Source organism: Marmota marmota, unplaced genomic scaffold, assembly GCF_001458135.2.
Source record: "Marmota marmota marmota unplaced genomic scaffold, marMar, whole genome shotgun sequence".
Taxonomy (NCBI): domain Eukaryota; kingdom Metazoa; phylum Chordata; class Mammalia; order Rodentia; family Sciuridae; genus Marmota; species Marmota marmota.
This window is the reverse complement of record NW_025999998.1, coordinates 10,368,176-10,389,250: the sequence shown is the minus strand read 5'-3', so window position 1 is coordinate 10,389,250 and position 21,075 is coordinate 10,368,176. Positions and strand designations below refer to the sequence as shown.

At 40.6% G+C, this 21,075-nt stretch overlaps 1 protein-coding gene across 7 annotated transcripts in view; it reads left to right on the top strand.

Moving 5' to 3' along the window:
• Dock8 (dedicator of cytokinesis 8) overlaps positions 1–21,075 on the top strand; it is a 219,561-nt gene that overhangs the window by 181,816 nt on the left and 16,670 nt on the right. For all 7 annotated transcript variants that reach the window (XM_048806862.1, XM_048806858.1, XM_015492898.2 and 4 more), the window contains 10 exons: positions 642–794; positions 2,160–2,318; positions 3,853–3,953; positions 4,659–4,851; positions 10,022–10,165; positions 11,347–11,478; positions 11,923–12,057; positions 13,550–13,639; positions 17,802–18,038; positions 20,566–20,709. In XM_048806862.1, coding sequence (XP_048662819.1) covers positions 642–794; positions 2,160–2,318; positions 3,853–3,953; positions 4,659–4,851; positions 10,022–10,165; positions 11,347–11,478; positions 11,923–12,057; positions 13,550–13,639; positions 17,802–18,038; positions 20,566–20,709 — 1,488 coding nt within the window. The remainder of the gene's footprint in view (positions 1–641; positions 795–2,159; positions 2,319–3,852; positions 3,954–4,658; positions 4,852–10,021; positions 10,166–11,346; positions 11,479–11,922; positions 12,058–13,549; positions 13,640–17,801; positions 18,039–20,565; positions 20,710–21,075) is intronic.

Below are 21,075 nucleotides of genomic sequence, written 5' to 3'. Positions count from 1 at the left end.
GATACAAGAGCAAAAATCAATGGAGCAAATTTGTAATTTTACCCTTTTCCTTTAATACCTTATCATAATGAGATTAAATCCTATACATGACTCCCATTAAGTCTTACAAAATATGGTATCATAAAATGCCAGAAGTTTAAATTAATTTTCTGAGAACCTGAGAATGTATATTATCTTTGGTTAGTATAGTCTATGCAGATTAAATTTTCTCCTTTGTGGGAAATCTCCATGTATGCCTTCTCCATAGGGTCTTTTAAATTTAGAAAGAGGAATTCTTTTGCTATCCTCTACTAGAATCATTTCTCTTTGTTAGTCACCAGTAGTTTCCAGGGAACCCAGGAAATTCATGATTCATTTCTTCAAAGCTATGATCTCACCAGTGAATTCAACCAGGTTAACAATGAACTTTAATAACATAGCCCTGACCTTAGTTGGGCGGTTCATAATTAAATCTTAAGTCAACTTCATTGCTTAAACCCATCTTCTGACTCACATAGGTCATTATCTTTATGGAGCAATGCATTAACTCTTCTGGGCTTTTTGCTTGTCGAAGCAGACATTTGCATATTTCAATAGGCATCTGGTCCAAAAAGCTTATCAAGTGCCAAGTGATGCCTGATGGTGCCTTGTGTCTCTCCTAGTTTGGAGACTTGCTGTTCGAGGAAGAGGTGGAACAGTGTGCGGACCTGTGTCAGCGTGTGCTACACCACTGCAGCAGCAGCATGGACACCACACGGAGCCAGGCTTGCGCCACCCTCTACCTCCTCATGAGGTTCAGTTTCGGAGCTACCAGTGTAAGAACTCAGACCAGACAAGTGACCCAGAATCAGTAGAGAAAGTCAATGCAAAGCATCAGTAGAGAGAAAAACCTAAGGGAAATGTGTGCAGTGTTACCATTTACCCCAGTCCTGCAAGAAAGAAACAATACAGTACCAAGGTGGATAGCAGCTTTCACCTGAATTTGCATTTAAAGGCAACTATCAGGACTGGTGAATGCAGCAGTCCCCATCAGTAATGTCTCCCTAAGACACAGAAGGTCTTTTATACATAGATAAAAATGGTATTTGTGGGAACAAATGCAACAGACAGTATAAGAATTCAGAAGAATGAATCCTGTTTCTGAATTCTGAATTAGTACAGTTCTGGCTAGTACCTGAATGGGCTGTGGAAGAGAATTTTAAATGACCAGCAATATCTGGAACTGGGTTGTGTTTCATTGTTATTCTGTGGTACTGGGAATTAAACCTAGAGCCTTGTGAATTCGAGGCAAGTAGTCTACCACTGAGTCACATTCCCAGCCCCTAGACCTGAGTTTTAATTGAAGCCTAGAAGCCTTTGGAACTCAACTTTATTGAAGAACACTCAGCCTTTACTTTAGTTTGTGCAGATTTAGGGGTGTTCGTTTGGAATTTCTGTAAAAGATAAATTGGAACTAGACATGGTGGCACATGCCTATAATCCCTGTGACTCAGGAGGCTGAGGCAGGAGGATCAAAAGTTTGAGGCCAGTCTGGTCTCAAAATAAAATAAAAAGGGGTAAGGCTGTAGCTCAGTGGTATAGAGCTTTCTAGCACATGTGAGACTCTGGGTTCAATCCCTATTACCCCAAAGATGCACACACAAAGATAAATTGGCCCATGGAATAAAGTAGTGTCTTCAGAGAGATATTAGTGATAATTATTTAAAAGTCTTTAGGACATTACCCAGGGTCTCTTGGCATAGCCTTATTTTCCTACAGTTCTGGAAGGAAAGGAGAATTAGAAACTTGCTGCTTTCTTTGGTCTAAAATCTCAGTAATTTCTGGCCTTGGAAGTTCTATTCCTCATTATAGTTTAAATGAAATTCTAAGAAGAGGATCTTGGTATAAAAGAATATATCCTGTGACCCAGCTTTATAGGAATCTTCTGGCCTTGCAGTATGGAGGCAACTCAATCCTCAATGAAAATTTAAAGGGAGCCTGACAGATTTATGTGAGCACAAGGTCCTTTCAGACCATTTAAATGATAATGTGAATCTTGTGCACAGTGTAGCTCACCTTGCATTGAGAGAAAAGGAAATGATTAAGACAGGGATGAAAGATAACTCAGGGAGTTTTGTGTCTGGCCCTACTGCCTTCAATTATTGACTAGCTGAGTGCCTCTTTTTTTTTTTTTAATGCAGAACTTTGCCAGAGTAAAGATGCAAGTAACTATGTCTCTGGCATCTTTGGTGGGCAAAGCACCAGATTTTAATGAGGAACACCTGAGAAGATCCCTGAGGACAATTTTGGCCTATTCAGAAGAGGACACAGCCATGCAGACAACTCCCTTTCCTACCCAGGTAGACCAATGAACATACCTTGTCTCAAGCATGAATTTGGGATCAGCTGATTATAAACACATACACACACACACACACACACACACACACACACATAACCATATGATTATATGTATATAATTTGTATGTATTATATATATGTAATTTGCAAGGATGTATTGCCTGTCCCATAATCACATCCTCTCAGTGATCTAAGAAACATATATATTTCCTCACTACTGTCCCCAACCTCAGGATGCCAAGAGTCTATCTAGAGAGCTCAGTCTCAAAACAATTAGGAGGAAAGACAAAACAACTGATACTTAAGTGTATGGCAAGAAACTACATGTGGTGTGAGATTAGAGAAAAGGAGGGGTTAGTTAATGAACAACCTAGTGACCTGGAAAGGCTGGGGTAGGATTCACAGGGCAATGATGAATAGGGGTGAGAATGAATTGTGCCTAAGGGATGCTAAAGGGACCAGCTTGACCCACGAGTACTTGAAGGAGAGGAAGGACCAAGTTTGAGATTATCAACAAGATTAGTCCTACAGACACTTGTGAGGGCAAATAATCTGTTGCAATGCTCAGGGAATAAAGAAAAAGATAAAGCATGTCACCTTTATCTTTTAACTTCAGCTTCTAGCCTACTCTAGGATAGGTTCCCACTAGAGTGAATGAGGGAATGTATGAATGAAAGAATGAATGGGTGAAGTTTTCTTTCTTCCCTTAGTGTGAGAGCCCTATTTTCCCAGAGCTCTCCTGCCTTCTCCAGTAATGTTACATCCTCATTCTCAGAATCTTTTTCCTCCCCTCTCCCCTGCACCAAATCCTGTCTCACCTGTTTCTTCTCCACCATGTTCCTGTAAATTAATCTTATTCATGCAGAGATATTAACCAACAAGACCAAGCAAAATATGGGCAGTACAATAGAGGTCTTCAATGAAATGAGTATGGTGGAAGAAATTTTAGGAGCCCTGGAAGTTGACAGAAGGGATAAGATGATATTCTGCAGCTGAGCCACTTGCCAGGGTCTGTGGATCAAGACACAGTCTATCAGGTTTTGTGTGATGCAGTCTCCCCTGTTGGCTTTTGTAACTAAGAACAAGTCGTTCTCAGAGGTTCTAAAAACTCTGAAGCCTTGGAGAGATCCAGGAAGCTTCAGAAACATGAAACCCAAGTTGTGGTCCCAAGCTGCCTCCTAGCTGGTATAAAGAACCCTGATGATTCAGAGTAGAGCTTAGAACCTTTCAGGTTACAAATAACTAAAACTAGTTCAAACAAATTTAAAAGAAAATTGTTGCAGTGGGAAGTAGCATGAAGATCCAGGGCTGTTTCACAGATCCCAAAGCCAACTCACATCAGGGCCTACGAAGCACATGGACTTGCAAACAACTGAAGAACCAAGAATCCATCTAGAGTCCCCTTCACGCTTATTATTCACTTTTTTCTGAGCAAAGCGTTTCTGTGCCTCCCACATATTCTTTCTATGTAATCCTATCTCCTTTCCACAAACTACAAAGCCAAGGTTATTTGAGGGCTTACATTTTTTGCAGGTGGAAGAACTTCTCTGCAATCTGAATAGCATCTTATATGACACAGTGAAAATGAGGGAATTTCAGGAAGATCCTGAGATGCTTATGGATCTCATGTACAGGTAAACTTTTCTGATAAAATCTAAAGGGCATCACCTGGGGATCCCATATTTGTCACTGTGAAGTTCTTACTAATGTAATTACCATAGGTAATATGAACAGAATTATTTTGGATGACATCCAAAAATGTGTATGGTAATCAGTAGAAATTAAACATTTACAGTGGTTTGATTCATATACATGTTTTCAAAAAGGTTACCTTAGTTTAAAGTGATTTGCCCACTCTATAACACTATCTTCTGCTTAACTGTTATCTGAATTGTTTTCTAAATGATTTGGTTGCAATTATATTCAGACACACATATAAGTTTTACTTTAGAAATTCTCTCTATAGTTTAAAACTTTGACTTCCAGTCCTTGCTCTGTAGAAATGGTTTACAGAGGCAAAATTGTTTGCATGTAACATCGTAAGAGGCACAATACTTTTGTCTTCTGTCATTATTTTTGAGAAAAAGGAAAGGAAGATAATTGCTTGAGATTTATGTCAAAGGACATTATTTTTCACAGTCTTTTTTTCTCATAAAGCTTTCACTAAGTGCTCTTGGGGTCCAGCATACCTTAGACATGGAACAAAAACAGTTGAATTAAAGTATTTGACTTTTCTCTCATGTTTTCAAGATGTAAGGGAAAATCAGGGTGAAAAAAAAAATTGTTGTACAGTGTCATTAGCCTGCTACCCTTGAAACTGTCACTCAATCTGTCTTCAGAATTGCCAAGAGTTACCAGACATCTCCTGATCTGCGGCTGACCTGGCTCCAGAACATGGCAGAGAAACACACCAAGAAAAAGTGCTACACGGAGGCCGCCATGTGCCTGGTACACGCTGCTGCCTTAGTAGCGGAGTACCTGAGCATGCTGGAGGACCACAGCTACCTGCCCGTGGGCAGTGTCAGCTTTCAGGTGGGGACACGTTCAGCTTTACCCGAGAATAGTTAACTCAACCAGGAGACAATTCTGCCCACACCCCCTGCACTAACAATGTCTAGAAGCATTTTTCGTTATTACAACTGGAGTTGGGAAGATGGGTGTTACTGACATCTAAAAGGGAGGGTGTCACTGAACATTCTACAATGCATGGGAGAGTCTTTGCCACTAAGAAGAGCCCAACCCAGTTGTCAACAGTGCACATTTGCCTTCTCCAATTGCTTTGCCATCTTTTTTATTGTTGTTTATAATAATGGTACCTAGAGGAACAGGCACTTTAATAGGTGTTCTGAACTATTACTCCTACTTCACAGCTGTAGGAATTGATAAAGCAACTTTTCTAAGGTCATTTAAAGTCTTTCTCAAAGACTTATAGGTAGCACCATATAATGACAAGCAAGAAAGTACTTCTGAACATTGAAGAAATTCTTTCCCTCATGGCCCAATCTTTTGATTCCATTCCCCAATTCTGTAGGGTCCCACTCAGATCCAAAGTCGAGAAAGAATGAAATTGACCTGGAAAGGGAAACAAAAGTCTGAATCCATGTTTTCTGAGAATAACCTAAAATTACTCATAGTTGACAAGGGGAAATTGTCTGCCAGACCTAGAAGATGGCTCAGTGGCCACTTGTTTGTATGTAACATCGTAAGAAGCACAATATTTTTGTTCTTCCTACATAGCTTAATACAGTCTAGAGGGGCTGGGGATGTGGCTCAAGCGGTAGCGCGCTCGCCTGGCATGCGTGCGGCCCAGGTTCGATCCTCAGCACCACATACAAAGATGTTGTGTCCGCCGAGAACTAAAAAATAAGTATTAAAAAAAATTCTCTCTCTCTCTCTCTCTCCCACTCTTTCTTTAAAAAAAAATAGTCTAGAGAGAGAGAAAAAGACAAACCAAAATCGTGTTATTAGTACTTTTTTTTAAGAGACACAGTCTGTAGAGATGGCCATCCCTGAAACCATGAACAATACAGCTACAATAATAGAATTTTTTTCAAGCCAAACTTACAAAGTCATTTATAGTGTTTGTATTATTCTTGTCTGAATTTCCATGACAGATTTTATGAAAGGCTTTGTTCTCAGTATTGTTCTTCAACATGGTATTGTGATGCTTTGTGAACCAGAAAGAAAGGACAATTCAAAGTGGCTTTCCCAGGCTTAGAGAATAAGTCACTAAAATGATTGCTGAAAGAGTTGGGAGCCTCTCATTTCTAGTATAGTGTTCACCTGCAAAACTGGATTTCACCTCATGTTATTAACCCCTCCTTCCTTATGGTCCTCAATAACAGAAATATGTATTCTATTATTTTATTCTCAGTAAATAAATTTTATTCTCAGTTCAGAAATGTTTGTTATAAAAATCAGTAATTTATTTCTCATCCCAAAGCATAAAAACATTACATCTGATTTTGAATAACACAAAAGCAAAACAGAAAGTTATAAAAATTCTTTTAGGTTCACCTTCTTTCATCAAATTTATTTTGGTCACTTGATATTACCAAGGATAAGTATTACAATTTCTTCTCTTTTTTTGTTTATTTGTTTGTTTTTGGTAGCAGGGATTGAACCCAGGAGCTCTTAAGCACAGAGCCACATCCCCACCCTTTTTTTATATTTTATTTAGAGACAGGGTCTTGCTGAGTTGCTTAGGGCCTCACTGAGTTGCTGAGGCTGACTTTGAACTCACAATCCTTGTGCCTCAGCCTCCCAAGCCACTGGGATTACAGGTATGTGCCACTGTGCCTAGCTTTGTATTACAATTTCACTTTCCAGAAAATCTTCAGACTTATCAGTTAGAGGTGAATTATATCATCCCCTTTTCTTATTTTGTTTACTAAACTATTTCTTATAATTTACTATGTTTTATTTAATATACTATATTTTATTTAATATTCCCCTCTTACTATATTTTATTCCTGTTATTATATTTTATTTAATATTTAATAACTTAAGTTTTAATTTCATTTCATTTTTTAATTTCATATGTAATAAGCTCTCTTATTCTTATTTTACTTATAATTCAGTTGATTGGCTTCTAATGAGACATACCAAGGTGAGACAGAATTGTTCTTCTAGACCTAATAGAAAAACTCCACATTATCCCTACATGGGAACATAGACCTCCATCTTTTCATATAGCTTTATTCCTTCATTCCTGCTTTCAAAGCATAATTTATTGAGAATTTCTTCTGTCTTCATGACCTTTACATTCTAGCCAGAAAGATATCATATAATTAATTATTCCATTCTTAATCATAATTATGATAAATACTATTATAAAAAGACACAAAACACTGTGAGCTTTTAGACTGGGTCCTACCTTAGGTTCGGGAAAGAGTGCAGAAGGTGAGAAGGAAGGTGAGGAATCGTGAAACACGGGTCTTCATGATGGACAGTACACAATGACTAGGTGTTCTCAGATACAAAAATGATGTCAAATTATGTCGTGCTTATGGGTGAATTGTCATTTCTCTCAAATGAGACATAACCAATCAGTTTAGAAATGGGTGCTTAAAAGCGACAGAACTTACAACCCACAGTGCCTAAGGTACAAATGGAACTTACCAGCCCCCATGAGGGAGGCTAGCCCGGAGAAGTACTCACCAACTAGAGCTGGAGACCTCAGAGATCATCAGATCCCAGAGTCATCTCCTCTTCCTGTCCTAGCCTCTGTTGGGCTTCATGCTCCCCACATTTACTGAGTAAGATTTAGGTTTCCATCTCCAGGTTCAAGTCCAGAAGCCTGTTCAGAGAAAATCTCAGAGTATCTTTTCATTCTGATGGGGTCATGTGCTCATTCTGAATCAATCATAATTGCCAAAGAGATCAAATGCTCCAACTAACTGAGCCAGAGTCACTGGTCCATACCTACAACTATGAGGGGTTCTTCCTAAGAAAATTAGGATGCTTTACATTGTAGAGTGAAGGAATTCTGGGCAGTGTTATCAGATGTCCACTGTTAATTTCTTAAATGTTCTTTGCTTCAGTTTTTATCCTCGTTCAGCTCCAATAAAATCGAGCCTTTGGAAAATACTTGTAAATTGGAGATAAGTCTGTGCAAGGAAAAATAACTTCGAGGTCACTGAATTCCAAGAAACTGAAATCATTGAAATTCTATGCCCTAGAGAGCAACATTTATTTCACAAATGTAGATATGCACACATTCTCAGATTCTGCAACAAGTTTTACATCCCTAAGCCAGAAGCCAGGAAAGTCTTTCCCAAATCTTTTTCCTCTGGGTAATAAACTAATAAGTTGTTGAGCTTCATATCTATTTCTGTACATGTGGAAAATTGCATACAATTCTAATAGTACTAGTTTCCTGAGTTATTAGATTCTTCCAACTGAATTTGTTGAATCTTCTGTTATCTCCAATTCAGAAACATAATAGGCCTTCATTCTACAACTTAAAGCATACTAATTTTCTTTGGAAGAACCCTTCATAGTTTTAGGTACGGACCAGTGACGCTGGCTCTGTTAGTTGAGCATTTAATTTCTTTGGAAGAAAGACTGGTAACAAAAGATTTTGAGAAACTCCACCTATATTCATTAAAGTACATTACGATATTGGATAACAACTATTTCTTCATTGGTTGCTAAAGTTGAACTGGCAGACAGCATTTACTTTACAAGCCATCTCTGATCTAATAGGTAGTGGTGACTGGAGCAGTATGCTGAAAGAATTTTGAAAATATATCCAAGTTCAGAGGGGAAAGAGTGCTGTAATTAACTAGTTATGTCTGCCATGTACACAGCAATAGGAAGGAGTGGCATATGTGCTACTGGTTTGCAATACCTAAACTAAGAAGGCTTTCTATTTCATTTATGCATTGTGTGCCTTTCTTCCATAGCTGTGAGAGAAAAAAAAAAAGACTTTTAACCTATCAAGAGTTAAAGTAATTGCCAAGATCATAGCTTGGGTAAGGCAAGCAAGGAGCACAAGGTGCAGAATATAAAGAGGTACTTTACTCTCAGGACCAAACAAGTACAGAATTAGCACTTCCGTGACCCTGGGAATAAGTACTTCCCCAAATTTGTACCTTGGTTTTCTCATTCAGGTCATACTATCCCTGACCACTAGGCTCTAACTTCTATAATTTATATAAGTAAAAAATGTGTAGAAACAAAAATGTTCAGGGGAAAAAACACCAACTACTGCACTGCTGTAAAAACTTCCATAAAATCTTGGCACAGTGGTACATGCCTATAATTCCAGCCACTTGGGAGGCTTAGGCAGGAGAATTTCAAGTTGAGGCTCAGCAACTTAGTGAGACCCTGTCTCAAAGAAAAATAAAGGTGAATGCTGGTGATGTAGCACGGGCATAGATCACTTGCCCAGAATGTGCAAGACCCTGGTTTCAATCCTTAGCACTTAAAAACAAAGAAAAAACTTCCATAAAGAAACCATTGCTTGTTAGTGTTACCTTATCAATATAAACACAACTGGCTATTTACCTGAAAGTCAAGACTTCAGGAGAAAAACACAGAAGTCAGAGATTTATTGAGCTAATATGACAAAGAGCCGAGTTAACTGAGTGTTGGCCTTTGCTTTTTAAAAACCAAGACCCTTGCTGTTTGTCCCTTACGGTCGTTTTTGCTAATGTGGGGTTGTTTCAACTCAATTGTTGTTATACGAAGGGAAATGTTCCTTATATAAAATCTCCTGGTGGTTAAAAGTAGAAAGGAAATGTGGGGGTTTGAAGACTGGCTGCTCAATGTATGCTTTCAAAATGAATGTCAGCCAGGAACTCTTCTGGGTAGAGCATCAGACCTGCCATAATCACAGCCTTGGTGAGGATCCTGGAGTTCTTTATTATTTTTTATTTATTTATTTATTTATTTTTGGTACCAGGGATTGAACAACACAGAGGCACTAGACCACTGAGCCACATCCCCAGCCCTATTTTGCATTTTACTTGGAGTCAGGGTCCCACTAAGCTGCTTTTTGCCTTACCATTGCTGAGGCTGGCTTGGAATTCCTGATCCTCCTGTCTCAGCCTCCTGAGCCACTGGGATTACAGGTGTGCACCACGGCGCCTGGCTAGGATCCTGGAGTTCTGCTTCCGCATTCCTACCTTCTGGATTCCTATGGTCCAGTATTCGACTGGTCCCATGTTCTCTGGGCTCATACTGTGTTTTCTTACAGAATATTTCTTCCAACGTGCTGGAGGAGTCTGCAGTCTCCGATGACACCTTGTCACCCGATGAGGATGGGGTGTGCTCCGGCCGGTACTTCACTGAGAGCGGCCTGGTGGGCCTCCTGGAACAGGCTGCAGAGCTCTTCAGCACGGTCAGTGTCCAGAGGGCAACCCAGGGCTGAGCTCGGGAATGCCCAGCCTTAACGGCCTAGTGAGCCCCTCTCCACAGATGCCAGGGGCATGCAGGACAGGGGCAGGGCCCAGGGAGGACTTTGATGTGCACAGATTGCATCAGCTCTCCAAGGGAGGTGGGAAGGCCTTTCATCACTGCTGTGTTCTGGTTTTCACTACATGCGTGTTGGCTGGACAGCAGTTTCACAGTATTATTTCCATTTAATAGGGATGGAAACTAAGCCACAGAAAGGTGAAATGGCTTGCCCAGGGTTACACAATAAATGAAGGCATGTTCTTACTCCCTCACATTCTCTCTCAGAGAGAAAAAGATGGGAAGGAGCCACTGTAGGGAGAGGGCAGAAATCCATGGTGTCCTCCCTCCTAACAACCAAGTCATCTTCAAGAGCCTTACAGGCAGGACCAGCTCAGAGAAATGCAGGAGCAAAACCACAGACACTCCCCACATTAGCCTAATCAGGGTCTGAATGTTTCAAATAAGAGAAAAATATATATAGAAGACGTCACTGGATTCAGATCAAAGAGAAAAGCCTCTTATCCATTTTTGCTTTAATGATCTCCTTCCCCCACATTGTAAGCCAAGTAAATATTTAATATTTCACTATATTTAGAATAACCAATTTATTTTTCTCCCTATATTATTCTTTATTTTCTGCTTTTCACCTCCAAATTTTCTCCCTATAACTTCTATGTATATTAATTATTGTTTTAACCATTGTCTTCTTTTTTTTTTCGTGCTTTCTCATTCAGGATTCAGAAAAGGTCCAATATACTCTTATTTTCTTGAAATTTTAGCTAGAATCCTGGTGGGCATGCAATGAGCATCTGTCTAGAGGAGGACCTCTGACGCTATTTAAATACATAAATGCTGCCTTCCTGAATGTTCTTAGTTTTCGGTGCCAAATCTTCTCTCCTTTTAGTCTGAGAAAGCCTTTTCTTTAACATCTTCATATAGGACCACTTAGCAATGTGTCTGGGCCATTTTGATTGCTGAGATGCTGGGACAGCATTCCTGCTGTGTAAAATACTGGGGCGCAGAGGTATATCCATTCTCCAGCACATTGTTTGCATAATAAACTCTGGTTGCTCTTAAGTTTCCATTGTATTAAATTTTCTTTGATGCTCTTCTCGTCTCTCTAAGGGAGGCTTGTATGAGACTGTTAATGAGGTCTACAAGCTGGTCATCCCCATTCTGGAAGCGCATCGAGACTTCCGGAAGCTGACCTCCACTCATGACAAGCTGCAGAAGGCCTTCGACAACATCATTAACAAGGTAGCTGGGTGTCTTTGCTAATGGGTACTGTTACTGAGTGGTAGATGACCCTGTCCTGGAGACGGTGGTCAGTCCTCCTTCCTCTCTAGAAACTTGACCTTGAGCTCATTACTGCAGTTCTCACCCATCAAACAGAAAAGGGCTCAAAACTGACAGAGGTCCAGATTTCACAGTGTGAAAGGCAGCTTGACTTACTTTATAACCAGGAAATGTGAGAATCTTTTAAATTCACTTAAAATAAAGTCCAGGAAATCTTTCATGGGATTTCTTTCGTTATTATTTCCAAAATTTATTCTATAAACATTGACTTTGCTTAGTAGAGGTATTTTTGTTTACATCAACTGTAGAATTGATATGTTTGTAACATAATAAAAAACCTTTTTAACCCAGTGGATCCTCAAGAATGACATCACTAGAGAGAGGTTTTCTTATTTTGCTTAATAGGATCACAAGAGAATGTTTGGAACTTACTTCCGAGTTGGTTTCTATGGATCCAAATTTGGGGATTTGGATGAGCAGGAATTTGTTTACAAGGAACCTGCAATTACAAAGCTTCCTGAGATCTCACATAGACTAGAGGTAAGAAAAGTGCTTTTGTGTGCTTGCCATTATATACTTCACAAAAACAAGTTAGAGTGAATCACTACCAAAAAGGAAAAAAAAAAGGCCAGGATTCAGCATTGAGGTATACATACATTTTCCACATTACATTTATTATGTATTTATTACATGAAGGGTTAGCTGAGATCATGAGGTAAAGCAAGATTTGCATAGTTTTCCCCTAAGATCCTGTACATGTCTTTAAAATTTTATTTTATTTTTTTTTTATATTTATTTATTTATTTATTTATTTTTAATTTTTTATTGTTGGCTGTTCAAAACATTACATAGTTCTTGATATATCATATTTCACACTTTGATAAATTTACATCATGAATGTTTACTTCTCAAGTCTATATAAAATCCAGTCAATGTCACATCTTCTTATGCCCCATTCCCAATGTTAGTGATATATACTAACAGATGCAGAGTAAAAGGGTTTTTTAGGGTGAAGTTTGCCATCTTAACTTCTAAGCAATCCAGTCATACTTCTGAATCACCCTCCTGCAAAACGTTGTGGCTGTCATTGTGGTGTTGCTGGACAGCACAAGCTGTTCTGATAAGGACATTCTTGACAGTAGCTGCAACCTGCCATCTACACTTGGTCAGTAATGTAACCAAAAAAAAGCAGCATGTTCTGGCAGGAAAGGCTGAAAAGATGGACAAAAAAGAAACTGTGTGAAGAAAAATCCAAAAAAAAAGAAAAGAAACAGTTATTGAAAGGAAGACTATCAAAAACCCAGGAAGAAACCCAAGGGGTGCCTCCAAAACAGCACCTTCTGGGGCTGAGTGACTAAGGTCCCCTGAAGTGCTGACAACTATTAACCAAAGAGTCACTCCTTATTCTTTCTTGCTATTGCTTGGGATATGTCCAGGATATGCCCTTTTATGTCTGTAAAACTTAAAACACTTTTGTTACCTAATTGCTCCTTGAACTATTATCCTTGCCAAATAAGAAAAGGACTTTTATCCTTACTTGACTCAAAGAAGCCATGGCCCAGAGTGGTTGGGCGTCTTGCCCAAAGACAATAAGCTCATAAGAAGGAAAAGTAGTTACTGACTCAGGCCAATTGGTTCCCTAATATTGTTCCCCCGACTTAGAATTAAAGGTGTATATGTTGTCTTCTTGCACATAGTGGTTTGGGAAGCCTGGTGACCTCTAAGTTCTCAAGATACAAAAAGAGGTAAACTGTGCCATACTTCTGCAGATGCCTCAGGAAATAGGATGACGCTCACTGAATACGAGACAGTGTACACTTTGTAGAGAATCATATATCAATTGACGGTGCTGAACTTCCTCATATTTTTATTTATGTCTCAGGAAATGCTGAACTGTGCTTATTAGCTCAGAGGGACTCTGAATAATCAATGAACAAACTGCACTTGTTCCAAACTTACTCCACTTCTGAGAAGACAGAAAGTTGCATTATGTTAAAATTACCTTTATAAACTATTGTTTCCTCTTACCTAGGGGTTTTATGGTCAGTGTTTTGGTGCAGAATTTGTGGAAGTGATAAAAGATTCTACCCCAGTGGACAAAACCAGGTTGGATCCTAACAAGGTATGGAGAAAATTTGCCAAAAAGAACCATCAGGTTCCTGAGTCCCCTTATGCTACCCTAAGAATACAAAATGACTGCCCTCTGTCTGAATTGATTCACCAGTCATTTTTTTTTTAAAAGGAGAGAGAGAGAGACAGAATCTTTTTTGTAGATGGACACAACACAATGCCTTTTTATTTTATTTTTTAAATGTGGTGCTGAGAATCGAACCCGGGTCCCATCCGTGCTAGGTGAGTGCTCTACCACTGAGCCACAATCCCAGCCCCTCACCAGTCATTTAAAGGCAACCAAACATTTTTGTCTAGGGCTCCATTATAGATTTATTAGGTCTCCAATCCGCCCCTGCCCCTGCCCCCAGTACTAGGGATTGAACCAAGGAACATCCTACCCCAAAGCTACATCCCAAGCCCTTTCTGTAAATATTTATTTTGACACAGGGTTTCATTCAGTTGCCAGGTGGGCCCTGAATTTGCAGTCCTCCTGCCTCAGCCTCCCCAGTAGCAGGAATTACAGGTGTGCACAACCACATATTTGCATATGTGGTTATTAGGTCTTCAAGAAAACATACTCAAAGGCACGAATCACAACAGGAGCTTTCATTTATCAAGCCTCAACTGGAACTGGGGATGTAGCTCAATGATAGAGTGCTTTTCTAGCATGTGGGAGGACCTAGGTTCAATCCCCAGTATCAGAAAGAAAAAAAAAAAAGCACCTACAGTGTTCCTGGCACTGCATCAGACCCTTTATCATCCTTTCATTTCATTCCCAAACAGCCCTCAAAAATAGGCTTTGTTGGGGCTGGGGATGTGGCTCAAGCGGTAACGCGCTCACCTGGCATGCGCGGGGTGCTGGGTTCGATCCTCAGCACCACATAAAATAAAAAATAAAGATGTTGTGTCCACCGAAAACTGAAAAATAAATACTTAAAAATTTTCTCTCTCTCTCTCTCTCTCTCTCTCTCTCTCTCTCTTTCTCTCTCTCCCCCCCCCCTCTTTAAATAAAAAAAAATTAAAAATAGGCTTTGTTGTTTCTGTTTCCAGATATGAAAACTGAGGTAATAGAAATGTTGGGCAATTTTCCAAGAGTATCAAAGTGACAGAGCCAATACTCCAACATGGGGTCTGTCATGTCCAAACCCACATCACTGCTCTTTACTGGCTTTCTATAAACTCTTTAGACTCTCAATTTACAACATGTTTCAAAAATGTAGACTTCTGCCTGACAGCTATTTTTTCACAGACTTTTATCAGTCATTGTAATTGTACATAACAGTGGGATTTGTTGTTACATATTTGCACATGCCCACAATGTAATGATATAATTTGGCCAGTGTCATTCCCCTGACTGTATTTAGAGGTATCATTCTTTAGCCTGCAGGTACTCCTTCCAGCCGAGTGCAGGATCTCTGTGCTGTTGGAGAAATGACAAAAAAGGGCTTGACCTTCAGTTTTCCCATGTTTATCCCAGGCTATTCCATTTCACCCCCATCTATGTGTACCTCAATACAACTCTGATGCTTACCACCCAGAATTAGCATCAGACTCCCCAAGCTCAGTCCTCTATCGAACTCAGAGGCACTCAGCCACCAAGCCACATCCCCAGCCCTATTTTGTATTTTATTTAGAGACAGGGTCTCCCTGAGTTGCTTAGTGCCTCGCTTTTGCTGAAGCTGGCTTTGAACTCATGATCCTCCTGTCGCAAACTATCGGGCTGCTGGAATCACAGGCGTGTGCCATAGCACCTTGCCCACATTTCTAACTAGCTACAAATTTAGGAGTTCCCATGACACCTCTAAGGTCAGATAATTCACTAGAATGACTCACAGAACTCAAGAAATACCATTCTTCTGATTACAGACATACAATGAAGGGCACACATAGGCGAAGGTCTGGGATAGAGCACATAGTTTCTGTGCCCTTGCTGAGTAGAATCCAGGCACAGTACTCTGCCAGCACATCACTGCCTTCGTCAGCCAGGAAGTTCCACTGAGTCTCCAGGTGGCCAGTTTTTATTGGGGTTTCATGACATAGGTGTGTTTGAATAAATCAGTAGCCACGTGATAAAACACACTGTCCAGCCCCTCCCCCTTCTCAGAGCTCAGGCGGGCCCAAAGTTCCAGCAGTCTGATCATAAGATTGGTCTTTTTGGTGACCACCTGAAGCTATTCATAAGCCCAGGGCTGGTCACCTTATTAGCATAACAAAGACTCCTGTCACTCAGGAAATTCCAAGGGTTTTTGAAGCTCTGTGGAGAAAACAGGGACAAAGAGCCAACATATTCTTTATATTGCCACAGGGGGAGAACTGCCTGCCCAGTCCACTTCAAAGACACATATGATGTTCTGGGCTGCTGGAAATAACGCAATGCAGGTGCTACAAAGGGCCAGGGACAGGGGGCACTCACCATCTGATAGCACTGTTTGTGACCGGTGAACCATCCAGACTCCTCCCTCAGCTCTGTCTTCTGGGATGTTATGAAGATGATGCAAATAGGGAGGAACTAGCCATATTTCAGAGTTTGCTTTTCTTCTACATTTTTTAGAATATTTGCTTGTTTAAGACACATTCCTAGCCTAGACTTGAAAATAGTAACTGTGATAAGAGTTGAACTAAGCTTTAGACAGAAATATCTGGAGCCCTTGGATTGGCTGAGTGGCCCAGAGCAATCTGTGCATAGTGTAAACTATGCAGAATCACCACTGACCTCAAGATTCACCACTAACACAAGGACCACGTCTCCCCTCTTCTTAAATCCCCAAGGTGGGTTATGAGAGCTTGGATGAGAGCCTAGAATCACAACCAGATTTCATTATACTAAATAGTGATTCACGGTCTGAGGTCAGTGACCCCACCCATCCACTCCCCTGAAGCATCTGTGCCCACTGCCATTCTTTTTCTTTCTTTCTTTACTTTTTAAAGATGCCTTTCTGCTGCATAGTGGTGCACACCTGTAATCCCAACAACTCAGGAAGCAGAGGCAGGAGGATGGCAAGTTGGAGGGAGGTTAGCCTCAGCAACTTAGCGAGACCCTGCCTCAAAAATAAAAAATAAAAAGGACAGGGGATATAACTCAGTGGTAGAGCACCTGAGGGCTCAATCCCCAGTACCACAAAAAAATAAAAATAAAGATACCTTCTTAATTAATAAGCACCTTTTTCACTGTGTGTGTATGCACGCATGCACATGAGTGTGTTTAAATGTTGCACATACAGTTAAATTCAATGTTTTAGTTTTAGTTCTTTGAGTTTTGACCAATATGTGTAGCCACAATCATGATACATCACTCCAAAACATTTCCCCATGCTGCTTTGTAGTGATTTTCTGTTTCCAGCCCTGAAAGTCCCTCATCTGTATTCCATCTCTGTACCAGTGTCTCTTCCAGAAAGTACCCATGTGGAATCACACATAGCCCTTTGAGGCTGGCTTCTCTCACTTAGCATGGCCCATCTGGTGCATCCATAGTGTTCTGGTTCAGTCCTGCCTACTGATGAATACTATTCTGCTCTCTTCCTGTGCCACTGTTTGTTTATCCCTTTGGTTTGGTTTATTTCTAGTTTTTGTCTTATGAATAATGTGACTATCGACATTTTTGTACAGGGTTTTGTGTGGCCCTAAGTTTTCATTTCTCTTGAACACCCATGTAGGTAGGAATGAGATCAAGGGCTGAAGGCCAGTTCATTAACTGTATGAGAAGTTGCTAACCTGTTTTGCCGGGTGGCTGTGTATCCTGCATCCCCGCATCTGTGCATGAAAGTTTCAGCTGCTGTCGGTCCCTGCCAGCACTTGGTATTATTAGTTTTCTTAGTCTGACCATGCACACTTTCTAAGTGTGTTACAGTCATGGTAACTCTGGAAAATCAAGCTTGGCTCTTAGGAATAGCAGTTTGCAAATCTCCATTCTGAGGCTTCTGTTGGATCGGTCTGCTCTGCTTGGAAAGAGCAGCTGGAGTTGCAGACTCTTCCCACAGGCACATTCCTCTCCTCTTCCTCATGGCCCTTTCTTTCCCTGGGGTGGAAAGGAGGAGCTGCCGGTTCTGAATTCTCCCTTGATGCGCTCAGCCCCAGTAGCTTCCACGCGCCCTGTTCCAGCACGCCCTTCAGTGTGTCATGGATCCTCTTTGCAGAATGGCTCATCTCCTCCTTCTCCTTGCCTCTCCCTCCAGGCCTACATACAGATCACTTTTGTGGAGCCTTACTTTGATGAGTATGAGATGAAAGACAGGGTAACCTACTTTGAGAAGAATTTCAACCTTCGGAGGTTCATGTACACCACCCCCTTCACCCTCGAGGGACGGCCTCGTGGAGAGCTGCACGAGCAGTACCGGAGGAACACGGTCCTGACCACCATGCACGCCTTCCCCTACATCAAGACCAGGATCAGCGTCATCCAGAAGGAGGAGGTAACGTGCCCAGAGGGGAACAGCCACCATGAAGGAGTGGGCCTGGGTGACCCCCCCCCCCAGGACACACACAGCTCAGCACTCCCTCAAGGAAGGCTGGAGTGGAACTTGAAGAGGGGGGCACACTTAAAATACTGTGATTGACCCAGCAGCTCAGGAGGCTGAGTCAGGAGGATCTCAAGTTCAAAGTGAGGTACTAAGCAACTCAGTGAGACCTTGTCTCTAAATAAAATACAAAATAGGGCTGGGGGTGTGGCTGAGTGGTTTAGTGCCCCTGAGTTTAATCCCCAGCCCCCCTCCCCCCAAAACAACAACAACAACAATATATGATTGAGCCATACCCTCAAGATGCCAGGGAATCCCATTTAGGCATGTATGTGTTTTATAGCCCTGTTTTATATTAACTATTCAACACTTTAGAGCTATATCTCTAGTGTAAATATGTTTACATATTTAATTGCAATGTTTAATATTTATTTCTATTTTAAATATATACTTAAATAAAGTATATATACAGTTGTCCCTTCATATCCTCCACAGCCATCCAGTCAACCAACCACAGACTGAAATACTGGGGGAGAATCATTGCATCTATACTGAACACATACAGACTTTTTTCTCCTCACTATTCCCTAAACAATATGCTTTGACTATTTACATAGCATTTGCACTGGGTTAGGTACTATAAGTCATCTAGAGATGGTTTAAAGTACAGGAAGTATGTACACATACTATACCATTTTATGTGAAGGGCTTGAGCATCCTCAGATTTTGGTATGGGAAGGGGTGTCCTGGAACCAATCCCCATGGGATAAATTATTTAAATTTTAAATATTTTATGTAAAATTTTTGAATACCTAAAAGCACATAAATGATTTAGGCATAGTTTTTTGTTAATTATTAGAGACAGGCGCCTGAGTGAGCAGCCCCATGGAGTTAGTGGTGTGTTATTGGAAGAGACCATGAGACAAGTGAACCAACTGACTTCTAGTCCACGCTTCTTCCTGTGACTTTGCACAAGCTACTTGTCCTCAGTTTCTTCATCTATATATTGGCAAAAAAGACCTCTGTGTTCAGAAGACTGTTGACCTGTTTTAATAGGACTGATAAAAAAAAATCCACAATGCTGGGCTTGGTAGCACAGCCCTATAACTCCATCAACTCTGGAGGCTGAGGCAGGAGGAATGCTAGTTCAAAGCCAGCCTCAGCAACTTAGCGAGGCCCTATGTAATTTAGCAAGACCCTATCTTAAAATGAAAAGGGCTGGGAATGTGGCTCAGTAGTTATGCACCCTTGGGTTTAATCCCCAGTTTAAAAAAAAAAAAAAAAGGAAAGAAAAAAAGAAAGTTCTAAAACCACAGAATTGTCAAAATTATATGCTTTAAGCATTTTATTTTTCTTTAAAACAGCTACATGTACCTATACATGTCATCTTTTTTTATATAGTGACACAACCTTCTCTGATTATGGGTTCACTGATCACAATTCAGCATTGTCTTTCTTGTATAAACCACACCCATAGTGCATTGTCCATGATTTTCAGTTTTGCTTTCTGTAAAGAAGAATGAGGCCTTAAAGATTCTTGTTCAACAATACGAGAGTAGAAAGCTTCTATATTTTTATGATTTCTTCCCTTAGCCTTTTATAGTTGTCTTGAGCATACCTAATATGACAGGAATTTTTATAACAGCTCACTTTCATATTGTCTTGCCCAAGCACTCAGCTCAGTTTTCTTAGAAACAACTCTTTTTCTATCCACACCCATAGTTCATCAGTTTAGGCTTTATTTAATTAGATTAGGTCATTAAAATAACAAGTATAACAGGCATCATCAAGTCAGTGAGCAGTAGATGGCTTGTGAATATCCACTTCATTGGGCAAGCACAGCAATGGCTGAGCCCACCAGCCAATGTTGAGTAAGACAACCGTGTCAGCAAAGGGGATTCACAGAGGGCACAGAGGGCATGACCTGGGGACTCAGTCAACAGGAGGTGGGTTTGGAAGGCATTCCTGTGTTTCTTTTTGTTTTCACTTTTGAACACTAAATTATTCTAGGCATAGCACAGAAATAACTTGATTACCTCACTGAAGGCCTCTGTCCAAATGGGGTCACATTCAGAGCTACTGGAGGTTAGGACTTCAACATATGAATTTGGGGGATAGGATTTAACCCATCACATTCAGGATCAGAATGGAAAGAACATATGAATGCAGACATAATAGGACCTTGCTATTGACTACCTGTGTCGTTTTATAGAACTTAAGCCTATAAATCCCCCTTTGAGTATAAAATGGACAGAATGGGAAAAATGTTTAAAAGAATAAATTTTAAATGTATATAAAGTTCCTGGAACATGGTAAGTACTCTGGACACGTTAGGTCCTTCCTTCTTTTAAACCTATTAAGATTACTCAGAAAGTCTTCACTGCTTCTTGAAATCCAGGTGCCCTCTCTGATGTAGCTCCAGGTTTGTTCATGGCTTGTGAGATCAGACAGTAACTTCCCCACATTTGTGTCTTATGCTCAGTTTGTTTTGACTCCAATGGAAGTTGCCATTGAAGACATGAAGAAGAAGACCCTGCAGTTAGCAGTGGCCATTAACCAGGAGCCCCCTGATGCGAAGATGCTTCAGATGGTGCTTCAGGGCTCTGTAGGAGCCACTGTAAATCAGGTAACAAGCGAGCTGGCGGCAGCTCCTCTAGTTCTCAGTGCTTTGGTTGTGATGTCTACCTCCCTCCTTGGGGTTGATAAGTCTGATCCACGTACAAACAATGTTTCTAAATTTAAACTGAACACTCCTGGGGTTTAGAAGACTTTTAGGAGGCCTCTTTTTTGTTTAACAACTTAAGGTAGAAAAGAAATCCTAGAGATAAGCAGACCAGGTTTAAGGAATGCCACATCAGGGCCAGACCTGGCAGTATGACCCAGGACTGGGGTCCTGTTGAAGAGAGCTTAGTCATGCCCAGTGTAGGCAAGGTTGTTTCAGGACTTAAGACTAAGCTAAGCCTCTCTGTAGGAGAGAGGAGCAAAGGCTTAG